The sequence below is a fragment of the Hemibagrus wyckioides genome, linkage group LG27, assembly GCF_019097595.1.
Source record: "Hemibagrus wyckioides isolate EC202008001 linkage group LG27, SWU_Hwy_1.0, whole genome shotgun sequence".
NCBI classification, from domain to species: Eukaryota; Metazoa; Chordata; class Actinopteri; order Siluriformes; family Bagridae; genus Hemibagrus; species Hemibagrus wyckioides.
The window spans coordinates 18503885-18522561 of NC_080736.1; the positions used below are offsets into that span (position 1 = coordinate 18503885).

An 18677-nucleotide genomic window follows, 5' to 3' on the forward strand; every position below is an offset into this window, starting at 1 on the left:
TCATGACAGGTGCAATTTTCTTGGACGTAATCAAACTCCTATCCAAACTGTGGTCCAGGTTTCAAAAAAAAAAAAAAAAGATAATAACTGGAAGCCAGATTTTCAGAGCCAATCTTGGATTCTTGTCTGGAGAAGAGCGCTGAAAGTCGCCAAGAAACTAAACGGCATCACATGTTGGAGTGTTTCGGCTTCAACTCCTTCATCTAAACACCGCGATCGAACGGCCATAAAGACATCAGATGTCACAACAAATATGTACAGTTCAGCAGCTCTACCTATACAAATGAATAAGAAAAAATACAGCAATACAATTAATTCCCCAGCGCAGGAAACTGGATTTTTGACCTGTTTTAAATTGTGTCACAGCTGTCATGGTGTGGTAATGGAATTCCATGGAGCTGTCATGTGGTGTGGTGATGGAATTCCATGGAAAACTGTGTTGTTTGTAAAGATCACGACAGTATATGTGGTACTACGAGTGTATATATGCACAATATAGATTTGATTCATCTTTATAGAAATAGCCTTTATTTGTCACACATTACAACACAGTGAAATTCTTTCTTCACATATCCCATCCTTGGAGGTTGGGGTCAGAGCACAGGGTCAGTCATGATACATTGACCCTGGAGCAGAGAGGGTTAAGGGCCTTGCTCAAGGGCCCAACAGGGGCAACTTGGCGGTGCTGGGGCTTGAACCCCCAATCTTCCGTTCAACGACCCAGAGCCTTAATTGTGTGAGCCACCATTGTCATGCCTACGTGGTTATTGACATTGTGCAAAGTGCATGTACAAAGCTAATGAAACTCAGAAGGAGCAAATTCAGGAAGTCGTCAGCATAGGTCCTTATTGATCCTTGTATGCTTGGTGCTGACTGGCTCCAGCATGTGTCAGTCAAAGAGATGGCTTATTTTTCCCCATGCGGTTGATAAATGCTGATGATTTGGCACGTTAGTGGCCAAAAAACGCTGAATAGAGGAGAAAAAAAAAAAGAATTAGCCCAAATAAGTAATAATTAATAAATAATTAAAGAATGATGTGATGTTGGTGTGTTTTTTGGTTTCTTAATGTTTTTTTGCACTTTTTACGAGTTACCATAAGTCACAGGTTTTGGCAAGTGAGAAATACCAGCCACTGATGCCAAATAAAACTCTTGCGACACTCATAAAAAGTTAGCTACAAGAGCACACGGAGTAAATCTTTCCCCAACAACACAAATCGTACAACACGCATCATAATCTCTCTAATTGCACTAACACCTGCTTGCTCTGAAGTGGTGTTCTGAGACGGGATCCAGGGACGTGGAAAGAAAAAGAAATGAAAAGAAAAGAAATGAAAAAGTCATGACAGATTAACCATGCTAGCACCAGAGTGTCGTTAATCTTCATTATTTTTCACCGTCCGTTCTAATATGTCCCTGATAGAGTGGACACGTGGATGGATATTGCAAGTGATATGACTGATGATCACCGTAAACAACACTGTAGTTAACATTTATGAGGACAGACTACAGCGCTGAAGCAAATCTATAAAAACTTGTTTGTTTTTAACACGATGAAGGTCTGATCTCCTCTTGGCTTCATCACAGACACTTATATTTTTTTCCCAGCTGTCTGCGATTACCCTGAAGAATATAGTGTGTGAAAGATGCTAACAGATTTCCAGAGTCATGTCCAACGTCCCCAACGGGCCTTCATGTATCTTTAGAATGACTAGAACTCCAGATGCAGTGTTTTCTCAGAAAAATGCTCTTCTTGTTTATGTTCTTCCTCTTACACAAACCACCTGTATAATATTCTGGAGCGCCTCCTGGTGCCACCAAAACAGCTCTGACCCATTGAAGCATGAACTCCACCAGAGCTCTGAAAGAGTGCTGTCATATCTGACACCAAGACATCAGCAGCAGATCCTTATCCCTTTAATGTCCTGTGTGACCGTTTGGTAGAGTCACTATATTTCATTAACAATTTTTTTTTTACTTGAAAACAGTTCAAACTGTTAAAAACAGCTATATATTATTGTTACTATTGACAGAATTAAATAAATAATGCAAAGTAAGAATTTTTCAATTGCTTTGGACATTAAAGGGTTAAAGTCCAGAAGTCACTAGATGGAACTCCATTGATCAGGCTTGTTTTTCAATTACATTCCACAGAAGATCGGATTGAGATCTGGAGAATTTGGAGGCCAAGTCAACACCTTAAGTCATTTTCCACAAACCAGAATTGTTCTGCAGTGTGTCAGGCGAGCATCATCCTGCTGAAGAACATAAGTTCCAGAAGAACATTGCCCAGATAATCACACTGCATCCTGGTGCAATCTTTTCTCAACATCCCCCACATGATGTGAAAGAAAGTGTGATTCATTAGACGAGGCCTCCTTCATCTACTGCTCCATGGTCCAGTTCTGATGTCTATTGTAGGAGCTTTTGATGATGTCCAGGAGTAAGCATGGTCACTCTGAGATGCTTCATGAAGTTATGCATTTATTCTAAAACCAATGTGTTTTGGGATCATCTCAGCCACCATCGCTGACTCTTTGACATCACTGTAAAAAAGATCTTGCCTGGATGTCCTGTTGTGGTTGACAAACTCTTTGGAGATTTCAGCTGTCCAGTGAGTCTGGCATCATCCTTTTCTGTCCTACTAGAGTTTAGATGAGAAATATTTCTGAACTGCCTGAACTTTGGTCACAGTGGAATTAAATCAGACTCAGATCTCCACGCTTTATTTAAATGACAGTTGAAACCAGTCTTTGCAACACATTGCAGAAATTCTTATAATAAGCAGAGCATTTGTTGAAAGGAAGCAATTTACGTTTTACAGCTTTTGGCAAATGCAACAAAAACAGAACTCATTTGTGTTTCGTGAAGATTTGGCACTTTTTAAGGTGCAGAAATGAAGATAAAAAGAAAGGCAGGGACATCTTTTAATCCCAAACCCTCATTACAGACTATGTTTGTGGAAATCTTGGTCCAGGAGATATAGCCAGTTAAAACAATGCTGTTTGTGGTAGAACTAAAAAATCACTTTTGACAGCGTGGAGCAATGCATCCTATCACAAGGTCTCAGAGGTCTCCGGTTTGTCTTTACAGAAAACTAAATCATGTGAACACATGCTAAACATTGAGAACAAAGGACATCCAGATTAGCGAGGAAGTAATGACGTGGCCCGTCTGCATCCGAAGCGTCTGTAATAACCGATTCTTAAGGGCTGGATGATCTCACTGGTCAGACAGTGTGGACGGCGTCGCTGGTAAACAAGTGTGATAAAATAGTGTACGCGTCACAAGCATCATTATCTGAGGCAACATGGCTCATAAATTAGTATATAAAGCACACTTTTGAAATAACAGACAAAGCCACGCAAACAGGAAGCCTTGTAAAAGGAGTAGAATTACAGAAAGTCTCTGCACGTGTTGGCTGTTCTACAGAGGAGCTTGGAATGGTTCTGCTGCACCAAGTGGCAGCCATCATCACAACAGACAGAAAAAAAACTTTATGGTATAACAAGAGTAGCATCAGCTTTGGATATACACCAATCAGCCATACCATTATGAACACTGACAGGTGAAGTAAATAACACTGATGATCTCCTTGATGTGTTAGAAGCAGGAAAAATGGGCAAGCGTAAGGATTTGAGCGAGTTTGCCGAGTTTGCCAAATTGTGATGGCTAGACCACTGGATCAGAAAAATCCAAAACTGTAGCTCTTGTGGGGTGTTCCTGGTCTGCAGTGGTCAGTGTCTAGTCCTGTAAGTATCCTTTAAGCCCTGTTGCTAACATCTTGGTGCCAGAGACCACAGCACACCTTCATGGATCTAGTGAAGTCCATGCCTCAACGGGTCAGGGCTGTTTTGGCAGCAAAAGGGGGACCAACACAATATTAGGCAGGTGGTCAAAATGTGTGTTATGTTGAAGGAGTCTCACATGCTATCACATCACAGTGCTGTTGAATTCTCAAATCTGATTGGTCAGAAGGTATTGGTTCATTTTCAAGAACAGCAGCACCTGCAGCTACATATTAAGAGACTTAAACGGCTGGGAAGTGATCGAACGACTGTTTACAGCTGCTATAATCTAAGTGATATCCAGTTTCACAGGCAATCAACAACATTTAAACTACAAATGGAGTCCAGAATCATACTCAAAACCGCAGAAAAGCTTCAAAATTGAAGGGCAGGGCAAGGCAAGATCAAATGTAAAGAATCTATTCACAAAACAAAGTGCAAGCCTTCGTATTTTTATAGCAGTTCAGCAAGAAATAAGAAATACAACCAAAGACGTGAGTTCTGTTCTGCCCTCTAGTGGTCTGGAGAGGAACATTCTATGCTAGATTTCACAGAAGGATTGATTGTAGCCATGCTTTCAAAAAACACATCTTTGTATGTTTGTGTGTGTGTGTGTGTGTCTTTGTCTGTGTTTGTGTGTAATCTCAGTCCCCATGTGCAGAGAACTCACATATTCGTTTATTTCCACCACATGGCCCCAGTTCAGGTATGTCGCATCTGATCTCTTCATCAGTCAGCTTTCAAAACAACATGATTTCAGGACTTGGGAAATCGACTCGTCTGCAGTTTGTTCCAACATGCAAGAGCTGATTGAAAACAGCAATCGATTATTTATTTATTTATCTACTATTTTAAGCGGCGACTTTATTTCGACTTTGAAATTTCCCCAAGTTTGTTGTTGTGTTGAAAACAACACATCTATGACGCCATGTTTCTGAATTACAGTCATATATTCTACATGCACCAGTGATGAAAATATGTTTGTAGTGCAGATGTTGAAGGGCAACACTAAAGGATCTGTAGCTCAGATGCAAGAAGCTGTTCACAACCATGACCTGGAAATGCAACAAAGCTGGGCTTTATGGTAATCTAGATGAAATATTGTTTGGAATCGGTGTCTAAAAGGCATGTGGAAACTGCTTGACTTTGGAAATCCATCATCCTTCATACAGTGAAACATGGTGGTGGAAGCACTGCATTGAAAGTTAAATGGCTTCTTGGTTGCGTCTCATTGCGTCCGTTGGCCTCGGTTGTGTCCATTTTTTAAATAATGGATTTAGAGTTTTTTTCATTAGCTAAATCTTGATTGATGTTTTTCCAGAACTTGGTCCTCGACTTGTTCTGATAGCTACTTGGTCTTCATGATACTGTTTCTTTAGGTAGGTGTATTTATTTTTCCAGACACTTTAATTTTATACAGGTTGCCTTTATTCAGCTAATCATCACTAATATGGTGGTTTTATTGAAGCGAGCACAAAAACTTATGCAAACAAAATTTTTATATATATTTTAAGTTACGATATAAATATACATAGTAAACTATATGAATCCCTCCATATAAGTGGTAAATGTTATATTTGTTAAGAAACATATAATTCTGATAAGTCTGGAAAGCAACTTACTCCATATCCACACACACACACACACACACACACAGATACACAAGTTAAAGAGCAGGCAGCCAGACGTCTCATCTGTCTGGTGATTTAAGGGAGCGTCTTTTTCCTGACAAGCAGTTAAAGCTTTTCAGATGTACCAAGCGGGCAAAGAGAAAGCAATTGTTCGACTTGCCAACTCTGAAGAATCCCTTTTCCTTTCACCATGGATGAATAGATCCCTTTATTTATGACCTCCTTAATTACCAAGTGAGCATCGCACAGGCTGACTCCCAAGCCAAGGCCAGTGTGCTCTCCCAATTCATCTCTCTTCTTCAGATTTGTTCAGCTTTCCTCCCTCAGGACTTAAGCATGTGTTAACACTGAAGCACCTGTATCCAAAGTGGACCGGGACCAAATCCGGCTAATCCGTCCTGGATTCCTTTAGAGACTCCAGAGACCAGACCAGGCCTGATAGACGAATCATCCGTCATCACTCATCCGACATTCTCAGCCCGAGCCGCTCCACCTCTTGACAATTTCACAGACGTCTCTAAACGACTTTCATTGTTGTTATGTCCCAGAGATGCCAGCTCTCCCTTTTACTAATAACATCATGAATCCTTCAGTAGCGCAGGAAAGTAAATGGAGCTTTAATGTCATGATTTATCTGTTCTAAGAGGAAACATGTCGCGGTGTTGCTGAGTTCTGCTAAATGCTTAGAAAGCTCACCTCGCTTTACCTATGTTCTCTCGCTGAGGTTCTGGCTGATGGGTTTAAAAATACCCGGTACTCTTTTATCTTTAATCTTTTATCTAATCGACTTTCGGGTTTTTTTTGCCAGTGACCCCATTTTAAGGGCTTGCAGTTGTTGTGTAACTGCAGGTGCACTGAATATCTAAAGGGAGGACTGGGCTTGTGCGGCACGCTGCACCATCAGGACTTGTAGTCAAAAACACGTTAGTAAATGTACTGAATTAGCAAGTAGTGCTACGATCGTCTGCTAAATATTCATAGGACACCGCCAAAATATTCTAGTGGTGCTTTCAGAAATGTAATCTCTCAAATAGATGGAAAAAATATCCTCAAGCTCACATCGAGGATCGTTTGGGTTGATTTCCGGATGGCGCTGATTGATGACATAAGCAGAACATATGTAGTAATTTCCTTTAAATTGCAGGTTCAGATCGTTAAAGGATCTTCATCTGACCAGAAAAACACACATTCTGTTCAGCTACATCCTGACCTCAAGACACAAACAAAGTCATTTTGAGCAAATGCAACTTTTGGCTCATTTGGCTATCGCACTTATGTGAAAGTATCACTAAGCAATTGACAAGCTATTAGCCTGTAATTTTCTGATTTGAACCTCATGATTGCCTAAAACAACTTTATCCTGCTTTCTCCCCATGAGTTTGCAGGCCAAAACAGATGTGCTATTTTAACCTCCAGCCGGGTTAAGCGGCCGTCTTCCCTTTTTTTTTTTTTTTTTTTTTTTTTTAACAAGCGAGAGTTATGGTGTGTTGCTTTTCTGTGAAATTCCGGACACCACGCCTGTGGCTTCGTGGTGCCTTGACCTCGTGCCGTGGTCAGGAAATAACCTCAAATAAATCGCTTGAAATAAGCCATTCAGACAGGAAGTGCTTCACCGGCTTTATTTTGGTGTGTCTGGGTACCGCAGCAGCCAGGGACAGATGGATATGGATTTTGTGAGAAGTAATTGAAATGGAAAATGACCCAGGCAGAGGTCAGGCTGTGTGGTGTGCTGATGGAGACACACACACATACCCTCACTCGTCACCCAAGCGGATTTAAACACACTGCAAAGCGCTTTAGGGTTAAATCCACGTTCTTACTAGCGTGTGAATAAATAGCTTTGAACTTTATTCTCTAAACAGGTGTAGAGGATCTGTAACAGCCATAAAATACATGCACATAAACCAGTGGATCAAATGACAACGTCACGGAATGTGGTAGGATCTGTACTTGTGTGTGTGTGTGTTTTCTTTTGTTCTCCCAAGATGAAACAGATTTTTGTGATCTGCTGGATTCTGATTAGTCAGAAGGTGTTGACAGTAACAGCTGCAAATCACAGACAAGCTCACTCCAGTACCTAATCGTTTCCATAGAAACGGCTCAAACACACTGGATGCCAGATGTTCCACATGATAATAAAGTGCTGCTTTTAGATAACTTTATATCACCCTGATCATCCTTGATCATTTTCCCAAAACAGCACGAACCCAAGTGTTTTATTTATTGCAACTGTTCTCGTTGTTGTTTATCCGAGCAGCATCACGGCACCACATTACTCTTTGTCCTGTCTCTACAGAAGCTCCGAGCGGTTTGTGACTAATCCCTAAATGTCCTCGTCCATCATGGACGTTTGAGGTTCTCTGGGAATGAGGACGCTCGAATACAGCCAAAACACGCAGCAGGCTCATTAATGGTAATCGCTGCCGAGAAAAGAGTGAGTACACTCACTGCTAAATACAATGATAGCGAGCAATGACACTACACATCATCGGTGGAGAAGAATGGGTAAATATACCACAGCTCAGCTTCATTAACACTTCCGTTTATGGATCAGTGATGATGTGAGAGAGCCAGGAAAGGAAAGGAGAGAGATTTTATTTCCAGTGGGATAAATACAGTTGTTGGGACTCTCCAGTGTCTGACAGAGCCATACACAAACACACACATAAACAGTTTATAAATATAATGAAGTGTAACAGTTGGTGAGAATTTTTCCACCGAACAAATCTCCGAGATAGACAAAAGAGGCCATAGTCGGCTGAGCTCAAAGGTCATCCAGGGGCACAGCGGCAGTGGAAGCTCAGAGTTTTGGGAACTTTTTTCCCATTTTCTTTGCAATTTAGTGTCAGATCTTTCCTCTATTCACGTCATACTGTATCACATGGCAGAGGATATCACTATCCACCCTCTTCCGCATACATGAGCTGAGAGAGAGAAAGAGAGAGAGAGAGAGAGAGAGAGAGAGAGAAAGAGAGAGAGAGAGAGAGAGAGAAAGAGAGAAAGAGAGAGAGAGAAAGAGAGAGAGAGAGAGAGAGAGAGAGAGAACACACCATACCTCCAAGCCACTTTGGGACCTTTGAACCCTCAGTTCAGTAATAACTCATTTTAACTGGACACATTTTTGTTGTTGCTTCTTCTCTTGTTTCTTTTTTACCACTTGCATTTTATCATTTTTGGTTGTTTGTGGAATTTGTCCACTGAGCTCCAGATCCATGCTTGGACCGTAAAATCCAAAAAAATCTTGGTATGCTGATGCATTAAGAATTCCTTTAATTGGAACTAAGTGGCCAAGCCCAACCCCTGAAAAACAACCCCACAACATCGTACCACCAAACTTTACACTTGCACAATGCAGTCAGACAAGTACTGTTCTCCTGGCAACCACCAAACCCAGACTCCTCCATTGAATTGCCAGACAGATAGGCGTGATTTGTCACTCTAGAGAACTCGTGACCACTGCTCTAGAGTCCAATGGCGGCGTGCTTTACACCATTGCATTTGACGCTTTGGATGCAGCTGCTCGGCCATGAAAACCCATTCCATTTAGCTCTCTATGCAATGTTCTTGAGCTAATCTGAATCTCAAATTTTGGAGGTCAGTAGCTATTGACTTTGCAGAAATTTGGCAACTTCTGCGCACCGTGCACCTCAGCATGCGCTGACCCCGCACTGTGATTTTGCGTGGCCTACCATTTCATAGTTGAGTTGCTGTTGTTCCCAATTGCTTCCACTTTGTTCTAATACCACAAACAGTTGACTATTGAATATTAAGTAGTGAGGAAATTTCATGAATGTACTCATTGCACAGGTGGCAATCGATCATGATACCACGCTTGAATTCACTGAGCTCCTGAGCACAACCCATTCTTTCACAAATGGTTGTAGAAGCAGTCTGCATGCCTAGGTGCTTGATTTTATACACCTGTAGCCATGGATGTGATTGGAACACCTGAATTCAATGATTTGTAGGGGTGTTCAAAAACTTTTGGCATTATAGTGTATATATATCGTATCTATATAGTGTATATAGAGTTATTAAGGATAGAGATGGAAAGGTGCTCACAAGTGAGGAGAGTGTACGGAGGAGATGGAAGGAGTACTTTAAAGAGCTGATGAATGAGGAATATGAGAGGGAAAAAAGAGTAGAAGGGGTGAACTCTGTGGAACAGGAAGTAGATAAGATTAGAAAGGATGAAGTCAGGAAGGCTTTGAAGAGGATGAAAAGTGGAAAGGCAGTTGGTCCTGACGACATCCCAGTGGAGGTCTGGAAGTGTCTAGGAGAGGCGGCAGTGGAATTTTAACTAGTTTGTTTAACAGGGTTTTAGAGAGTGAGAAGATGCCTGAGGAATGGAGAAGAAGTGTATTAGTGCCGATCTTTAAGAATAAGGGTGACGTGCAGAGTTGCAGCAACTATAGGGGGATAAAGTTGATGAGCCATACAATGAAGCTATGGGAAAGAGTAGTGGAAGCTAGGTTAAGGAAGGTAGTGGAAATTTGTGAGCAGCAGTATGGCTTCATGCCCAGAAAGAGCACAACAGATGCAATTTTTGCTCTGAGAATGTTGATGGAGAAGTATAGGGATGGTCAGAGAGTTACGCTGTGTGTTTGTAGACTTGGAGAAAGCGTATGACAGGGTGCCAAGAGAAGAGCTGTGGTACTGTATGAGGAAGTCAGGAGTAGCAGAGAAGTATGTCAGAGTGGTGCAGGACATGTATGAGAGGAGCAGGACAGTGGTGAGGTGTGCTGTAGGTCAGACAGAGGAGTTCAGAGTGGAGGTGGGACTGCATCAGGGATCGGCTCTGAGCCCCTTCCTGTTTGCTATGGTGATGAACCAGTTGTCAGAGGAGGTCAGACAGGAGTCTCCTTGGACAATGATGTTTGAAGATGACATTGTGATCTGTAGTGAGAGCAGGGAGCAGGTGGAGGAAAACCTGGAGAGGTGGAGGTTTGCGCTGGAGAGAAGAGGAATGAAAGTCAGTGGTAGTAAGACTGAGTACATGTGTGTGAATGAAAGGGAGGGAAGTGGAACAGTAAGATTACAGGGTGAAGAGGTGAAGAAGGTACAGGAGTTTAAGTACTTGGGGTCAACAGTCCAGAGTAATGGAGAGTGTGAGAAAGAGGTAAAGAAGCGAGTGCAGGCAGGTTGGAATGGGTGGAGAAAGGTGTCGGGAGTTCTGTGTGATAGAAAAATTTCAGCGAGAATCAAGGGGAAGGTGTACAGGACAGTGGTGAGACCGGTCATGCTGTATGGTTTAGAGACAGTGTCACTGAGACAGAGACAGGAGTCAGAGCTGGAGGTAGCAGAGCTGAAGATGTTGAGGTTCTCTTTGGGAGTGACACGGTTGGACAGGATTAGGAACGAGTACATCAGAGGGACAGCTCATGTTGGACATTTGGGGGACAAAGTTAGGGAGGCCAGGTTAAGATGGTTTGGACATGTCCAGAGGAGGGAGAGTGAGTATATTGGTAGGAGAATGTTGGACATGGAGCTGCCAGGCAGGAGGCAAAGAGGAAGGCCAAAGAGGAGGTATATGGATGGAATAAATGAGGATATGAAGCTAGTGGGTGTAAGTGTTGAGGATGCAGAAGATAGGGATAGGTGGAGAGAGAGGATTCACTGTGGAGACCCCTGAAGGGAAAAGCCCAAAGAAGAAGAAGAAGTGTATATATATCGATGTTGGGTTTGTGATAAATGACAATGTTTCAGATACAATCAGACTCTAGAGATAGAAAAACAAAACAAAACATCAATCCTGAACAACTGCAGCATGTGGAATTGTAGTACAGAGTCTCGATTCACATACAGAGAAGTCATAAAACCGACAAACAGGAACATGCAAATCTGTGTTTCCCAGCGCTCCTGCCTCAAGTACACCGCTTTTTTTCTGCTTGATATCCCATCTCCTGCTGTCATCTCAGGCAGTTCACGGTTCCGTAACACAGACAAACTATTTCTCTCTAGGCACTGAAATGTACTAACACGTGTTGAGGCTCTGAAACAGGCCAAAGTGTTCCTCTGTGCACTCACTCGGGCGGATACGGATCTCTTTCGCTATGCTTCTGCACACACTGTTCTCTTCAGAGGCACGGGATGGGGCTCGGTGGTCTCTGAAACGTCTCAAAATGTGCATCTGGTCTCGCAACATTAATGCACAGCGTTATTTCTTTTAAGGATCTAAAAAAAAAAAAAAAGGTTTAGCTTTTGGAAAACAATCCAATGTGAACTTTTCAAGCCAAGAAGGATTTTATGCTATAAAATGGCCTGAACATGGATCTTAATGTCCTTCTAGAATGTGAAGAAATGGCTCTTTATACATGGTTAGGTTGACAAAATATAAAAACATTCTTCATTAGTATCTCAGGGTGAAGTCGTTGATGGTTCTGCTGGACCTGGATCAGTCATGTTCCCACCTTACCAAATCTTTACGCAAACAAAAGATAAATCACTTGTGTTGCTAACTGTTCTAGCTCCAAAGGGACAGAAAAATGTGTCTCGCGGTTTAGGAACAAGTAAAAATATGCCTCAGGAATTGGCTGAAACCTCTCTCGGCTGAAATGTATCTCTCTATAGCAGATAGCGGCCTGATCGATCCCGTTCCAAGGCTCTGTAATGGCTTGACAGGCATTTATCTCAGTCTAAGCTTTAAAACAGACACTAGATACTGACCCAGGCCAAAATATTTTTCTCTGCAATATGTGAAATGTGACAAACAGGGCCAGAGTGACCCATCGACCCATTTCTCACTGTTCTTCCAGTCTGAATTGGAGGTGTGGGGGGGTCTTATGACATTTCAGTTGTCCCTTTGTGGATTTCTATGCAGTAATGTAGAATAAATTAGTTAATACAGTACTCACTCACTCACAGTTCTATAAGGGTTGTCAGGTTCTACCTACAGTCTGAGATCTGCGATCAGAACAGCATGGTTACCATGGAAGTGCACTGTTGTGTTTTGTAGGTCAAGTGGGAGTTTGTTTTGAGTGTAAGTAAAGACTTCGGAGAGCGCGCACACACTCGATGATTCAGAGCTCTTTCCATATCTCGTTTCCTTTAAAAGTGACTGAGCTCATGCACACGGCTGACTGTTAAATTCAAGATGGACACAGCATTTAAATAAAGGTTTAATGTTTGGAATTCATATTATGAGTGCCGATTTGAAATCCTCCAGAAATCAGCAACAGGTATCTGCAAAAAAAAAATTAATCAAGCACTTTGTTATCACCTAAATCGTGAATTAAGTTTTGTTAAATTTATGATTATTAGTTGCCAATTACTTGCAGAAATGAATACGCATGTTCAACTTTTCTCCTGTCAATTCAATTCAATTCAGTTTATTTTGTATAGCGCCTTTTACAATGAACATTGTCTCAAAGCAGCTTTACAAAAGAAGAGAAACGGAGAAAGGGGAGGGGAAAAAATTAAAATAAAAAAAAATAAAAATAAAATATATATATATATATATATATATATATATATATATATATATATATATATATATATAAACTAAATACATAGAAATAAGAATAAATTATTAAATTAAATTATTAAACTATTTTATTTTATCCCTAATGAGCAAGCCTGTGGCGACTGCCTGCCTGTCACACGGCAGCAGCCCACTAGGGGTCGCCAAAGTAGCGCCGTATGTCTTCTGAGGTAACCGAAAACTGCTAGCTGTAATCAGGACATGATGTTGTTATTATTGATTTAATATGTATTTATTTTTTACTTTATAACTATATTACATCGTATTATATCGATCATTTATACATAATATTTTGAATTAACGAGTTTTGACATGAAAAATGAGCCATTAAGTTGATATAAAGACGTCACAATTTGCTGTTACATAACTTTTCACTTCTGTTGGACTTTTTTGTTTGTTTTCATTAAAGCTGAGTGGTCAGCCACTAAGAAAACACTGACGAGTGAATGCTAACAGTGGTGCACTGACCAGCTGTTCCTTTTGTCTTTATTTTTCCTCAGAGTGTAAACACTAGACCAAATATGACCGTCCTCCCTCTGTCTCTTTCGGCTGCTTGAACAATCCGATTAAAACCGTATTTAGAACCATCAGACAGTGTATGTGAGCTCATGCTCCTACAAAACAGGGTGGAAATAAAATTGGACTGGTTGATTTAATGGTGATTCTTGATGATAAACAGGACATGTACGGCATTCTGTATCTCGTAACCAGTGAGTGAGATAGTTTAGCTGTACCTGTGATTAAACCAAAATGTATTGGCTTAAAAAAAAGAAAAAAGTACTCTGCTGGATTACTAAAAGAGAAAGAGAGAGAGAGAGAGAGAGAGAGAGAGTGACTCCTGTAGTAAAAGTGAACATGTGTAAATTAAATGAACAGAGAGACGTCATGTCGGTTCTTCATGCCAGCATGCAGTTAGAGATGCAGCTTCATGCCAAACAAGACAGAACATGTCTAAAGAATCGGCTGCCAGTACTAAGCAGTTGTTGATTCATTTCCTGTAACAGTGCGACCCAGAGTTTTTTATTTAACGTCATAGTCAATGACGTGATTATCGGACAAGACACGTTTAGGCCAATTACATGCTGTCATTCACAGACCCTGTGACTATTATTTAGTGTGTGTGTGTGTGTGCACATGCAAAGTAGCCACAGAAATATGGGAAATAAATGCCCACACCAAAAATGGGTTTCTGAGCAGGGCTTACATGAAAAGGTGCAGCACACGGCAGAGTATCTGGAATTTAGCCACAGACTGGCTAAACACACACACATACACACACACACACACACTGCAATGATCATATGTGCTGGAATTCGATCTGTACACACACACACACTGGTCACATTTCATTTAGCAAGATCAATATTACACACACTAAAGGCTCATTTAGCTTCGCCGTTTTATTTTGGTTAAAAACTACGAGCCAATCTACAGTCCAAAAAGAAGGGTCATTTGTTACACCACTGGACATGGAGATGGAAAGAACAACACTATCAGCTTTCATTACTAAATCTATCTGACATTAATAAAATTCGAGACATTGGGTATTTTGGTATAAAGTCTCTGAAGCAGAAGAGACACAATTTCTTTCCTAGTGTATGTCTCCCCCTAGTGGAGGTACACTATATAGCAAAATAGATATTATACCTGTATTTTTAAAAGCACATTGCTGTTGAATTCAGTGCACTGCTGACTGACAGTTTTAACTTTAAGTCTAAATCTTATATGGAAATTAGGCATTATAAAACAACTGGCCCCGTCCTCTCAGAGTGTATGTCCTGGGAAAACACCATTGGTAGGGTTGCCAGATTTATTGCGCTCTTTGGCCGAAACCAAAGAGCTAGGGGTTGATCAGAGTCATTTCACTGATCACAGCTGAGTGATATCATATGATTGGTTTCATTCAGAACACAGACACATTTTTTTTTATTTCTTCTATTTTTTTCCTAAAATGTTTCTGATTGTTTTTTACTAATTATTTTTATTTGTAATTGGCATGTAGTGGATTTTTTAAAACTCCTTTTATACAGAAACACGTCTATGGAGCTGAATAAGGCAGTGAACATGCTTCCCCGATGATCGTGCTCGTGAGTCAGAAAACAAAGCTTTTTATTTTGACTTTAAATAACTACAATACAAATTTCTGGACCTTTTTTATTTACCAGCATGAACATGGAACTCATGACTTAGGGACTTCATATGGTTTTTCCTGAGAATAATGGATGAAGAGATCACATGGTACAGTAGAAATATTAGTGGGTGGTTATGTTGTTATGCAATTAAAATTTTTTGTGTCCAGAAAACATCGTTAAGTCTCAAAAGTAATTAGTAATCTGATCAGTGGATGGGAAAGTGGAGAGCTTCGTTTCAGACCATTCTGCATGATCTTGAGTCAATGAGAAGAAAATTCAGGTCATCCTTGAAGGAAACAAATAAAATGATGATGATAAATGATGTTCATTTTCGTAACTGGTTTCATTTCTTCTTCTTGTCCTGTGTGGTGGTGAACCAGGCATCCAGGAGCTTCTTGCTGTAGTAGATCTGCCAGGCGTGTACCTGCACGGCCACCACGATAAACAGGTAGAGGACGGAGACTGCAGAGAAGCCGAAGATGAAGCGGTACGCTTTGCCGTGCCGGTACAGCTGCTGTGCCACAGGGAACATCTCCATGGCACCGTAGATGATCGGCGCTACGCAAAACAGCCCGGCGCCGATCATGGACACGGCCAGGTAGCCAGTGGTGTTCTTGGGAAGTGCCCTGAAGCTCAGGACGGTGGGAATGATGCTCAGCAGGTAAGGGTACTCCCACTGGTAGGGGCTGGCCACTAGTTTGTAGGACACTAAATTCAGTTGGGTCACCACCACCTGGGCCAAAACTAACGCCCACAGGGCCACATGAACTAGGTTCAGCTTTCGGATTTCCGATTTCAGTGCAGAACTGGCGAGGGATAAGAGAAAATTTGGTCAGCAAAGGTCTAGCATTTGCTAAATAATACGGACAAAGGCTGCAACTAAGTAAACTTTTTCCACCTTCAGTGTGAAATTAAAATATTATAAATTAATTGATCAGCAATAAATGCTAACAAAGTAAATGAATAAATTTGCATTAACCTGGTTGCACACCCATTTATAATTGGGGGTGTGTCTAAATTCAGAATGAACCCATCACATTCAAATTCATGTTCAAAAGTAATTATGATACAGCTACGATCAATTAAATGATTCTGATTAACCCCAAGTAATTCGGGTGGAAAAAGTCCTGACAAGATTTATCTCGGTTTCAAATAACTGGTTGGAGAATTGATTTAAACATCACTTTTTCCAAACCCAGTTGCACACGAACATTATCACAATACAACACACACACACCTAATTTGATAGTGTGAGGCCACGCGTTCCCGGTGCTGATAGTCACTCCCATCTGTACCGTCTACTCTCGGTCCGGCCCGCGATGCCATGGCAAAACCCTGAACAGCTGAGGAGCATTATGGGCGATTTAGTAAAGGTAAGCAATTCTGACAAAAAATACCTCATATCACAAGACTTGTATAATAAGATACATGACATTCTGAGTCGCTAAAAAACTGCCACCAATACAGTAGTGTTGCATTAAAAAAAACTCTTTATAATGATTATAATAAAAAATAATCAGCAACAGTGTGGTATGATGAACATGTTACCATATTGAATGTGATTATTTTCTTTTGGGTATTACTCTATTTACATTAGTGACATTGAGAATCAACATACAAACCTAATTATAAGCAATTAAAATGGTCAATTATTCACTTTCAATTAAGACATTAATAAAGTAAGATCTGTGGAACACAAGATGCTAAAAGTTTTGTTATATAACGTTTTTCATCAATTTGTATGCAAGCTTCTGTATTCATCTGTATTTGTTTGTTATAGGAAACATTAACTCGAGCCTGCAACTTTAGAATCGACTCCAAATTCGATTCCACATCCTGGGAATCAAAGTAACCGATTCAAACGGATCGACATCACAATCGTTTCGTGTCCATGAATTTTTAGCCCGTGTCTGAATTGAAGGCGATTAATGTCATCTAACGCCAGCTCTCCAAGACAAAATACTCTCACAAAATACATTACGGATGTGCGGATCGACTCTAAAGCTTCAGAGTCGACTCTCGATTTGCAGAAGCATGATTCAAAGAATCGACTCCCAGCACTGCTGCTGTTCCGCATTTTAAACCTAGGGGTTCTAGATAACTGAGCCTCCATCATCATTCGTACTTTACTAATAAATTACTAAAGAAAGCTAGCCATTTATTAAACTGCAACCATAAAAAAGTTATTTATTAACTACAACTCTGGAGGTTTGTGCTGACGTTTCGTTACAAAACTCAACGCTTCGTGCTAGAACGTTAGCCAAACTAGCTCTTTTTTTTTTTTTTTTCTGGTAGCACAAAATGCTAACTTTTGCACAGCATGTGAGAGAGAGATATAAAAATAAAAATGAATACAATATCATTCACTGAGAATGGCGAGCAATTTAACAAAATGAAAATAAACTTGACTTACTTTGCAAACCACCAGGCGCTTCCGAGCAAGCTGAGCACACTGCAGGCTGAGTCTCAAGTAACCTCCATGCACCCTACATACACGCACTACAGTGAGTATTAAGTGTTATCTTCTATACCTCCAATCTAGTGCACTACATTTCTATTTGAGACTTAACCCACGAGCGAGGACGCGATTCTTCTTCAGTGCTTTATTTCAACAAGTTTGTATTGACGCCCTTTACTGGCCTGGAGGAAGATTTGAACGTCGTATGAATGCTACAAATCAAATAGTCCGTATTTTATTCATAATGACGAACACATTTATTAATTGCAAATAATTAGGGGATTTAAATAAAAACTGATTGTATGAATATATGCATACATGTAAAACATGACTGAGATTAAAAAAATATTGGCACACACTATAGATGTACTGTATCATGAAGCATGGTTATGGAGAGCAACCCACTGTGTATTTCTTATATACAGAAACCATGGAATTTCTAGACATCTTGAGCACCAGTTTCATATTTTCTATGATACGGTACAATTCGAACGTATACGAAGCAGTGTAACAGCTGAGGGCAATGAAATTTGGAGGAAGAATGTTAGAAGGTTATGATTATGCATACTATGGTGTATATATTACTACAGGCGTGTCAAACTCAAATTCTGCATGGGATATATTATCATTTTGTTAGCCTTTGTATGTTGAATAATGATCTTTCCAAGGCAAAAAGGAAACAGAAATGGATAAACTGTACCTAAACTGCACTATTTATTATGAAGATGAAGACATTGAAAGAACTCATACAGACTGAGCATCTCTGCTACAAAACACTACCTTATATTCCATCTCTCCTGTCTTCTTCATTAACGTTTTTCTTTCCTGTTCTTTATAAAGAGATGATGCATGCTGGGGGTTTTTTTTTGTTTGTTTGTTTGTTTTGTTTTTTCAGGAACTCAAAGCAGATGTTCTGGCTTTTGCTATCTGACCATCTGTGTGTCCGTCCAACGTTTTCATTAGTGAGATATTCAGATATTTCTTTATGCATGTGAATGTGGGTTCAGCTGTCAAATCGGTGTTTGAGATTTGGAAAGCAGAAACACACTCGTATCGAAAGTTGTACAGGAATTTATGATAACGAAATAATCATAATAATTTGCCGCATAATTAGCGGCACAAACTAGCACAAAATTCATACATATCCCTGTTAGGTGTAAGGAAAGCCCTTCATTTTTTTGTTTTGTT

At 40.4% G+C, this 18677-nt stretch overlaps 1 protein-coding gene across 1 annotated transcript; it reads right to left on the reverse strand.

The window, feature by feature from the left end:
• Positions 1–14991: 14991 nt before the first annotated feature.
• On the reverse strand, positions 14992–17569 carry jagn1b (jagunal homolog 1b). The gene is made up of 3 exons (XM_058381900.1): positions 17445–17569; positions 16269–16374; positions 14992–15837 (listed from the first exon to the last, which is right to left on the reverse strand). The coding sequence occupies exons 2-3, from the start codon at positions 16355–16357 to the stop codon at positions 15375–15377; spliced, it is 552 nt and encodes a 183-aa protein (XP_058237883.1). The 5' UTR covers positions 16358–16374; positions 17445–17569; the 3' UTR covers positions 14992–15374.
• Positions 17570–18677: the final 1108 nt, after the last annotated feature.

Excerpts from the sequence above, each read along its gene's own strand:
- jagn1b (XM_058381900.1), bottom strand. The coding sequence starts at position 16,357 with ATGGCATCGCGGGCCGGACCGAGAGTAGACGGTACAGATGGGAGTGAC. Across the intron at positions 15,838-16,268 it reads GCCTCACACTATCAAATTAG|TTCTGCACTGAAATCGGAAA; the intron begins GTGTGTGTGTGT and ends ATCCCTCGCCAG.